The 9,935-nt window shown below is 51.2% G+C and overlaps 5 protein-coding genes across 5 annotated transcripts; 3 read left to right on the top strand and 2 right to left on the bottom strand.

Moving 5' to 3' along the window:
• Positions 1-431: 431 nt before the first annotated feature.
• On the top strand, positions 432-953 carry CORC01_01589 (uncharacterized protein; the record flags this gene model as incomplete). Its single annotated transcript, XM_022613243.1, has 3 exons — positions 432-717; positions 770-837; positions 897-953. The coding sequence occupies 3 exons, from the start codon at positions 432-434 to the stop codon at positions 951-953; spliced, it is 411 nt and encodes a 136-aa protein (XP_022480342.1).
• A 1,338-nt stretch (positions 954-2,291) lies between these two features.
• CORC01_01588 (uncharacterized protein) lies at positions 2,292-3,300 on the top strand (the record flags this gene model as incomplete). The annotated part of the gene is made up of 2 exons (XM_022613242.1): positions 2,292-2,851; positions 3,276-3,300. 2 exons carry the CDS (start codon positions 2,292-2,294, stop codon positions 3,298-3,300), a joined length of 585 nt encoding a protein of 194 aa, XP_022480341.1.
• Positions 3,301-3,402: 102 nt separating this feature from the next.
• On the bottom strand, positions 3,403-4,653 carry CORC01_01587 (phosphotransferase; the record flags this gene model as incomplete). The annotated part of the gene is made up of 1 exon (XM_022613241.1): positions 3,403-4,653. The coding sequence occupies one exon, from the start codon at positions 4,651-4,653 to the stop codon at positions 3,403-3,405; it is 1,251 nt and encodes a 416-aa protein (XP_022480340.1).
• A 738-nt stretch (positions 4,654-5,391) lies between these two features.
• CORC01_01586 (uncharacterized protein) lies at positions 5,392-6,612 on the top strand (the record flags this gene model as incomplete). Its single annotated transcript, XM_022613240.1, has 1 exon — positions 5,392-6,612. The coding sequence occupies one exon, from the start codon at positions 5,392-5,394 to the stop codon at positions 6,610-6,612; it is 1,221 nt and encodes a 406-aa protein (XP_022480339.1).
• A 412-nt stretch (positions 6,613-7,024) lies between these two features.
• Positions 7,025-9,153, bottom strand: CORC01_01585 (uncharacterized protein; the record flags this gene model as incomplete). The annotated part of the gene is made up of 7 exons (XM_022613239.1): positions 7,025-7,151; positions 7,205-7,604; positions 7,667-8,114; positions 8,241-8,286; positions 8,337-8,459; positions 8,509-8,849; positions 9,145-9,153. 7 exons carry the CDS (start codon positions 9,151-9,153, stop codon positions 7,025-7,027), a joined length of 1,494 nt encoding a protein of 497 aa, XP_022480338.1.
• Positions 9,154-9,935: the final 782 nt, after the last annotated feature.

Genomic DNA, 9,935 nt, shown 5'->3' with positions numbered 1-9,935 from the left:
TCAACCCATGGTATGATGATGAAATGAGTTATCAGAATGACTAGAATGAATCCTTCGGCGCAATGAAGATCATTGACAGTTCTGTCGTCTAGAATCTTTTACTACCGAAATGTTGAGAGCACGCAGTGCAGAGCTAAGCTACTCTAATTCCACGAGACCTGAGCAATATCAACTATCATTCTTATTGTGTACCTTGAATGGATTAGTCTCAAGATCAAAGCTCCAAGTCCACTCTGGGCCGGTCTGGATGTATAAAGAGCTTTCGTCGTTCGTATTGAGGATTTCTCTCACCCGTTTATCATTACACTCAACAAGCTCATCTCATCATCGTCTACTTACTCTTTAGTCACTCTCATCCTTCTCAATCAGAATCATCCAACACTTCCAAAAAAGAAAAAAGCCACCTTCAAGTTTATCTCAATATTTTCAAAATGCAGTTCTCCGCCGCCGTCATCACTTCCATTGCCATGGCCCTTACCGTGGCCGCCGCTCCCGGCAACACTGTCCCGGCCAAGAGAACCACCGACACGCTCACCTACAGTGAAGCCCAGAACATCTGCGGCAAGGACCTCAGCGTCAGCTGCTGCAACAAGGCCAGTGCCGACACCAACGTCAACAACAACTCCGGATCCGGAATCCTTTCTGGCATCCTGGGTGGCCTCCTCGGCAATGGTGGCCTGAGCCTTCTCGACGGATGCTCCTCCATTGGAGCTGGGAGTAAGCTTTTGCATACCTATCTTTTGGTTATCGAAATGTTAACGTTCATCAGTTGCCAATGACCTGTTTAATAGCCAGTGCAAGCAGAGCGTGGCCTGCTGCAAGTCCGACGGCAACACCGTAAGTACCTACTGATGAAAATATGATGAACAGAACCTTGCTGACTTTCATGACTTCAGGCTTCTGGTCTCGTTGCTGTTCAGCTTCCTTGCATCCCCATCTCTGGTCTTTTGTAAGGAAAGAATAGTTTTACTTCGTGAGCTGGAGAGTCGAACAACTTTCGGGATCACGGTACTAGTCTAATTACAGACATGGTGAAGGAAGGAGGATATTTCATGAGTCCTAGGTAACATTTTAGGTTCGATTCGCGGCCAAGGCTTGGCTCTGCTAGCTTTCAACAGCTTTAAATTACACTACTTTTGCTTTCTAATCTTTCAGTGAACGAGACCAATTCAAAGTTGAACGAACTTCGTGTGATTAGATACGGTCACAGGTCAAATCGAGCCGGGGTACTCCAGTGAATTGGCTACGTTTTCCTATTAGGGCTCAATGCAATCACCCGCAGTCAATATCTAGGTGAGTCGGGGATTCAAGGCTCGTGTCTTGACTTGAAGCTCAGGGCAAGCTCGCGTTTGAATCAAGCAGCAAATCTTTTGAAGCTGTTTTTCTGTCTCCAATCACGGTGGTTAGTAAAATGATTCTGCCATGGATTCTTTGGAATCTCCGCAATAAATTAAGTCACCTGTCATGGCTTTTGATCTTAGAGAACAGCTGTCTCTACTTCCAGAAGACTCTCATTCCTCAAATGGCAATCTAGATCAGCCCTGTCTGTAATTTCTTCGAGGAACAGCACGGCGAGAGTGGATTAGTAAGACCAGGTGCACGCTGACTGGAAGGGGGGCGGCGATTCCTACACCTAAATATTCTGGCAGTCATGACCCTTACAAGGATTATCATTACTGGTGCCACTCAGATTTGGGACATGAACTTCCTCGTATGCTGCTAAAGAATAAGCAGTACCCTTCGTCGGATTTTTGGATGTTACAAAGTCATCTTCAGGAAGTACCATCTTCAGATTAAGAAGAGTATGTTAAGGGCTGACTTCTCTCATCCATCAGATTTGTGGGCGAGGTTGGTCAAAGAAACATCCGAACACCTCTTATGGATTTTCTGGGAAGCAATTGGGTGGTTATATGACTACTTCAATTAGGGTCTTCGGAATTCCGAGCTTGTCGACAAAGACATCCACCCAAACGACGAGAAGTTACGACCTGGCCTGTAACCCGAGCGACGTTGGAATTGGGTCGAAAGTCTCTTTCAAGTTTCGGGAAGCCCCCGCAGTCATTGCGGGGTGCGTCGGTCTCGGGGGTCGGGACGAATGACATATCCGTCGCCAAGGCTCGTGGAGTTGATCTGAATGATGAGTAACCTAAATCCTAAGTCCCCGGAGGCGGAGGTTATGAGCTCTATCATATATGATATAAGATGAAATGAGAATGCCCTTTGAGCCTGGCAACAGAACAGGCATCAGCTTACCCCTTACTCTCGATATCAAAATCACAACATCTGCAATTATGAAACCCCTGAATCCCAAAATCTCTCAAGACGGTGTTCACTGGATCTCGAGGGCTATCGGCACCATGGACCCTGAAACAGACTACGAGCTGATATGGCGTCTAACTTCAAGCTACCATCTTTCCGACTTTGCCAATAACTTGGTCTACACCCTCACCTTCCCCAACTTTATCATTCCCATGCAGGGAGCAGAAGTGGTCTGGCGCTCCGACGGCGGCAAATTCGTCCACAAAGCTATCGGTCGAGTGGAGCACTACAACATGTCGTCGTGGTATTACGGTCCCAGCGATCAACGTTGCCGAGACGCTCTTGAGAGAATTAACCAGCTGCACGCTGGACTCACACGACAGTACCCTGGAAGGTTCTCCCACAATGGGGACTACGTCTACACTCTCACATTCAGCGCTGTCTTGATGCACCGTCTGAGAATACGGCTCGGTCTCTCTGGGTTTACGGAAAAGCAGATGATTGCCGCTCGCCACTTCTGGAGGGACATGGCCCCCCTGTTCAGGGTGGAGGGCAGTGGGCCTGTGGAGGACTTCCCAGCAGATTTTGATGGGTGTGTCGCTTTTTGTGAGGCGAATGAGAATACCCCTCGAGCGTACAACGAGAAAGCTCGCTATATTGGGCTCTCCAATTTCAAACCTCTTTGCGTATCGATATTTTCCTCCCGGCCTGCGTTGGTTCGGCATGGCGTTTCCTCGTACTCTGTCTCTACCCACTACCCTGAAGACCTTCCTTATCGAGCCGGCCAACTCCATACTAGCAGCCATCATTGTCTTCAGAGTCAGAACGGTGTTCATAGTCACAGAGATATTGGTGCCTGATCCCAAAATATCATTTTTCGAAAAGTTGGAGACTTTGCCAGAGGTAGAAGCACGGAAGAGAAAAGAAGAGACAAAGGCCCTGGACAAGTCTTATGAGCAGTTTATCAAGTCTCAACTAAGCGGTCCAGGTTGTCCATTTAGTGCTAATTGCAATAGGGAGCGCAAGCTGAAGCGCCCCTGATTAATTACCGAGTATCCACTGTTCAAGACCGCGGCGGGAATTCTAACTTGGTCATGGGTTCTCTTTACTCTATTGAAGATCAATAACCTTTTAAGTCTGCCTCTATGGCCGAAGCGCCTCCTTCTTCAGCCAGTCCCGCCAATCTTGGTCGGCAAGAATGTATCTAACTCTAGCTTCGAGCCATTCTGTATTTCCCCAGAAACCCCAAGATGCCTGGAAGCGGCACCAATCGACCAAGGCACTCTCCCAGTGTCGCACAAATTCATCCCAACCGTACTCGTCGGGCCCCTTTCCTGATGGCCTCTGAGCCAAGAGGGTGTTTCTATATTGTTCTAGAAGAGCTCTCTCGCCCTTGTCCATATCGAGCCGCTCTGGTATATCTTCGTGATGAGTGAGCATCTCCACGGGAACCGAGCAGGTGAACAGCTTGGCGAGATCACAGCCGCCAATGCCCAACCCTGCGTACTGGAAGTCAAAGAATGCCACCTTGTCACCGGCTTTGGTGGTGAAGAGGTTCTCGGACTTGACGTCCCCGTGGATGTATGTCTCAAAGGGCCTGCCGGATGGTGTGAGGAAATCGGCAACCAGCTCGGCAATTGAGGACAATGAACCCTCGACGGGGTCGCAAAATGCCGAAGACCATTCGGAATAGTCATTTCTGCACAGCGATCCATATTCCTTCCGTCTGGTGGCGAGGTAGGTGTAACCTCCATTCAGCCACATCTTGGGCTGCGCGACGCCAGCACCAGCCTCTCTTCGCTTTGCCTCTTCCAGCGGGGGCAGCACGAATTGCCCAAGATCATCCGGGAGCGAAGCCCAAGAGCTGCTGTGATACTTTGCCAGCCAGTCCAGCGCGGCATTGACCTGCTTGCGGTGGAGTACCAGCCTCTTTTCACCGGCTACAGGAAACTCGGGTCGAAGGTCCGTGATGATGGTGGCAGTGAGACCCTGAAGTTCGTCCTTGCGGGTCTTATTCTCCGTATCGAGAGTGGAAGCGAGGCACTTTGCGACAGCCACGTCATCTGATAGCCTTGGTGCAATCTCCTGATAAAAGTACTGCTCAACCTCATAGCTCAGCATCTTGCGCAGGTGGCCCTCGTCCGATCCCTTGACGCGGGGTGGTGAGATGAGCTTGATGATGAGGCGATATGTGCCGTCTCCTTCTGCCCGTACCGGCAGCAGCTGTCGGTTCGCGCTGGCGGCGCCATTGGTATCGGAAAGCTTTGCAGTCAAGGCGCAGATGTGGCCGTAGCCTGCCCAGAGAGTCTGGAGCTCCGTGAGGGAGACGAGTTCTAGACCTAGCCATGCCAGCATTATCTCGGCGACGCGCTGGGGCTCCTGGAGAGACGCCATGATGATGGAAACGGCGGCTGTCGCAATGAAAAATTGAGTGGTGTCTATGCTCTTTTCCAGGAAAGGTGGTTGAGCGATGAGATGAGTGAGGTTGAATGAAAGTTGATGAGATTGAGTGAGCGTCACGTCCTTGTCGCGAATGTTTCTCGGGTGGGTCTCCGTGGCTTCGCTGTGATACGGTGGCAAGCTACCGCGAGCACATTGAGGGTTGAGTAAAGTCCGCACCGACTGCGCAAGTTTATCAGCTAATCAAATGGCCTTATAGAAGACATGAAAGCAGATGAATGTCTTCCCGGCTCATAAACGCAGCTGAAATTGAAATATCCATCACCTTACACCTCATGCAAGTCACGGCTTGGCCATTCATCAGCTGTGGTTGGCTGTGCAGGATGACAGCATCACCAGCTGGCGCCACCTGAAGCAGACGTTAAGAGTGAAAACCATGGCACGGGCATGACGGGGTAAAGTCTCTCGTCATCGTCAACCTGCTCGCTTCCTCTACAGATCAATGCTCGAGGCTTACGAGACGGAAAAGTCTGGTAGAGTGAAACGACGCCTGTTAGTCTGACACAAACGCAGCAAATTGCCCTTGGGCCATCAAGGTGCCTTCTAGCCCCACTGCAACCATTTCCTGTTAAAAGGCGGGACTTCAAGACGCGCTCGAGATATCCTTTACCAAGAGCACGCCATTGATATAATTTCATCTGCGCAGGTGGTATTTCCCTGATCGTATAAATAATGGGCAGAACGCAACCATCTGTTGGACAACCACCGGCGGCCTTCCGCAAGGCCGCCCGAGCCAAAAAGGCCAAGGCCACCCTCAATCAACTCATTCCATCGCTACTCCCCACGCACCCGCGAGCCCGTCGTGGAATCGACTCCGCTGAGCTTATCCTCGAGCCGAAGCCAGCGGCCAAGGAGTCTTTCTCCTCCACGCCAGAAGGCGCTGATGCCCCACAAAGCAGTGCGCCGGTCCTTATCAGACTTCAAGTAGCCGACACCCTCACAGCCGCTCACGCGTTGGTGACTGAGAACTCGGGCCCGGATCGTCCGGTCGATGTAAGCAACAAGGAGACACGGGTTGCAATTCTCAACATGGCTTCGCCTCTCACGCCCGGTGGTGGCTTCGTTAATGGGGCCGGCAGCCAGGAAGAGTCGCTGTGCATGCGGACGACGCTGCTACCATCTCTCAAAGACGAGTACTATCGTCTGCCGGAGCTCGGCGCTGTTTACACACCAGATGTATTGGTTTTCCGAGATGAAGATTCGGACGACGTGTTGGACAAGAAAGACCGGTGGTTCGTGGACTGCATCAGCGCTGCTATGCTGCGGAATCCGGAAATTGAACGAGACGAGGAGTCCGGGTTCAGCTACTACGTGCAGGAAAAGGACAGACAACTCATTCTGGAAAAAATGAAGGTTGTGCTGCGGATATGCCAGCGCAGAGGCATTAAGAAGATCGTGCTCGGTGCGTGGGGATGTGGCGCATATGGAAACCCAGTTGCCGAAGTGGCCAAGGCGTGGAAGAAGGCGCTGCTGCCAAGGAACGACGGAAAGGGTAAAAAAAAGGGGAACAGAGAGACGTGGAGCGGAATCGAAGAAGTTATCTTCGCAATCAAGGACGCTGGGATGGCTGACGCCTTTGAAGAGGCTTTCGGAAAGGGCATTCAGAGGGAAGAGGCAGCCGAGGTGGATGAATCCGACGAGGAAGTTGATGTGGCTCAAAAGAATAAGGCGGAGCTTCAAGCAAGAATTGCCGAGTTGAAGCAGCGCATCGATTCGACGCCAAACCCGCAGCTAAAGACCGGTCTCAACATAGTTCTCGCTGGATTGATGAGCCAACTACCTCCTGATTCGGGAGAAGACACTAACATGGATAAAGAGGACGGAGAAGAGGAAGCAGAGGATGACAGCGACTATGACGACACAGATTCCGAGCAATCAGAAACATTGGCATGATCTCTAGCCTATCGGATTCATTACTTGCTATTCAAGCCCAGTCGTCGAATAGTTGCTCGTTTGAAACAGTTGTAGCACCTTCCCTTGCAAAGCTCGCCAGCTCAACCATTAGTAGCGTTCAAATTCTTGTAAATGATTCTCGCTGTATTTGCACAAAGGCAAAATCTAAAGCAGGCCAATACGAGAACAAATCGAGAGCGTTTCGCGGTTTCGTTTGCTTTGTTCCCGTCCGTTAGGGCTGTATTTGATTTCTATTCGCATCCATTGTATAGAAGCCAACACAGGCCACCACTCGATATACCTACGTTAAGGTTAAAATTCAGCAAGCCGCCAAAATTGAGTGGCTTATTGATCATTAAAGTCTGCAGAGCCTGCGCCACGCCACCATTTCTAGCGACAGTTTCCTTGGCTTCTACAGATTGTGAACGCTGCTATTCCTAGTCCACCTGCGGAACGTCTTGCCATAAAAGTAAAAGATTATCCCGGTAGCACAGAAAAAGACGGACAACGCCATGTTGGTCATGAATGCTGGAATGAAACTGTTCACATCATCAGTATACGCCATCGCATCAGAGAGACACACTCGACTTACCCAGCCTTGACCGTCCAAGGGGTAATAAATTTGCCCATGCCGTAACCCCAGACATTCTTATATACCGTGGTGGCGACCATGAGAGGGCCAGTCACGGGTTTGTAGCAGTCAATGGCATAGGTGCTGGCGATGCTGGGCAGAGCAGCCACCTGGATGCCCGCGCTAGCATAGCCGAGGACTACGATGATCGGCCAGGCCCAGTGATTCTGATACCCAACAGCCGTGATGATGTTGCCAAACACCATGACGAGAACAAAGGGAATCATGGCGGGAAGACGCATCTCTGGCTCGCGGATGCCGTTGTTCCGAGCCGTGGCGCGGGCAGATACCCAGTCACTAAAGGGCCCGGCGGTGACGAGTCCGATCAGCGCACCGACAAATACAGCTAGGTTGGTAAAGCCTACAAAAGTCAGTTTGGGGGGGATCCATCAAGCCGAGAATGAAGGTTTTTGTTGGGCTTACCGATGGACTGTGAGCTCATGTTGTAAGGAGGTGCAGCAAAGACTTGAGACTGGGTGAGGTTCAGGATGAGAAAGTTGCTGCAGCTCCAGGTCACAACAACAGACGCAAATACCACAATGGGAAATCCAAAAAGCCTCCAGGGCGTCCAGAGGTCGAACCAGATGGTCTTGAGAGGCGAGGCGTTGCGCTGGAACAGGTACCACTGCTGCTTCGAGGGTGTTCCTCTGCCCAGGTACGGGTCCATCTCCGTTGGCTGAACTTCGTTCGTGGTCTCCTCTGCCACTTCAATCGTGACGGTGTCTTGGGTCGACTGAGCACGAATCCACCTCGTCTCGGGGAAGCCGAAGAATCCATAGACGATGGAGGCACCCGTCAGGGCCACGTTGAGCCACCAAAAGTTCTGCCATCCAACGTGATCAGCCATCGGTCCTGAAACGACTGGCGCAATCTAACAAGGTTAGTCAGGAACGCTTGCTGATTGCGATCAACTTGCCATCAAAGAGCCCATGTAAACAACCCAGTATAGTGTGTTCCAGCCGCCACGGTCGTGCAGGAAGAAAATATCAGCAATAACTTGCGGTGGCAGAATCTCAGTGGGGCCGGCGCCGATACCATTGAGGCTGCACGTGCTGTTAGCATGGAAATTTGTGTCTAGAAAAGTAAACCTTACACGCAAGCACCCATGAACGAGCCATATGTGGTCGCTTTTGCTCGAAGGACATGGGATGCGAGACAGATGAGCTGAGAAATAATCATGACGGGGCGTCGACCAAACGAGGACGAGATCGGAGCCCTTGCAAGAGTCAGCCATGGCGAAGAAGAAACGCATCGTATTGTCTCACCAGATGAAGTTGCTGAAGCCAAGTATCAGAATAGTCACGCCCGTGAACTGAATGACATCCTCGAGGCTGCTGTTATAGTCTCGGATGAGGTATGGAAACATGGGTGCAAGAGACAATGGGGCAAAGCCTTGGGAAAAGGTCATCAACGAGATAGCGCCCAAGGTGGTCCACTTCCAAGATGCCTTCCAATTCAAAGGGTCGTGCGGATCCTGCGAGGGTTGAGGGACGAGCACCACTGTAGAGTGCTCGCTCTTGATGAGATGATGCTTCAAGACATCGGCCATGACCTCGGTGCCAGGCACCACCTCGATGTGAAGCTCCTCTTCAATCTCCTCGCGGGTCTACAAGATCTTTGTTAGCGAAAAGTCATTCGCGAGATATGTTGGACTTGCCGTCTTCTCCGTATCTCTGGCCATGTTGTTGAATTGTCTACTCGCGGGTTGGTATTTGGAGAATGATTCGATCAAAGATCATAGGAGCGCAATGGAATCGGGCGTGACACAGGCGAGGACGTGGGCAATAAATGAAGACATCAGCGTCGACCTGCACAGCAATATTACCGACGAAATATGCAACTACAACCTATCGATTGTACAAGTACGCGGCTAGTGTTACCATGATCCTGGGTCGACCAACCTCAAACATTCGGCATGTCGTCGCGGCAGCTGCCTTTTGCTCAGATATCAAGAGCCGAACCACTAGGTTGAACTCTATCCCCACGCGACAGGGGAGAGAATGCGGGGAAAGATGGGGAGAGGCCTAAATGCGGCAAGGTGAAGTTTAGCTCATGTGGCAGACAGCCCGAGACAGGCTCTCATGAAGCCTGTCACTCGAGCTAGGGTCAAGCCGTCATCCCAGCATTACATTGGGATGACCAATCATCTCATCACCGCTCTCAAGGAGTCGACGTCGACCAATTAACAATAGTCCCGTACATCCAAATCGGCACCATATTGCCGGCATCAAGAAAGACGGGGGATATCACACCCCCAACCTCCAGACATTCTTTCAAAGAGCTTTGTTGTTCCTCGGCAAAGTACTCATTCATGTCTTTGCGATTATTGCGGTATTGGCTGATACCTGCAACCACGCAGCACGTTTGCGGCCAAAGTCTAGCTTTTGATAGAGCTATGGCTACGCTATACATGGTGATACCTGAACAAATAAAGTCCTCAGCTGCCGTTTCACTCTGAACCAACCTTGCAAAGAAACACGCGCGCGAAAAGCGCCCTGGCGGAACGCCTCGAACTTTGCCGAGATACCTCCGCGTGAGGTTTTCAGGTGAGGACCAATCTCGTCTGGTCTAGCCACTCCACGCGCGCGGATGAAAACGGCCAAGCGAACAAGTCCTCCCTAGGAGCCGACGCTAGGCTGTCGACAGCAGCTCGATGCGCTGAACACACCATGGTCCAATTGGCAGACAATTC

The sequence above is a fragment of the Colletotrichum orchidophilum genome, assembly GCF_001831195.1.
Source record: "Colletotrichum orchidophilum strain IMI 309357 chromosome Unknown Scaffold_8.1, whole genome shotgun sequence".
Lineage (NCBI taxonomy): Eukaryota > Fungi > Ascomycota > Sordariomycetes > Glomerellales > Glomerellaceae > Colletotrichum > Colletotrichum orchidophilum.
Note: the sequence above shows the minus strand (reverse complement) of the source record. Positions and strands in the feature narration are given on the sequence as shown.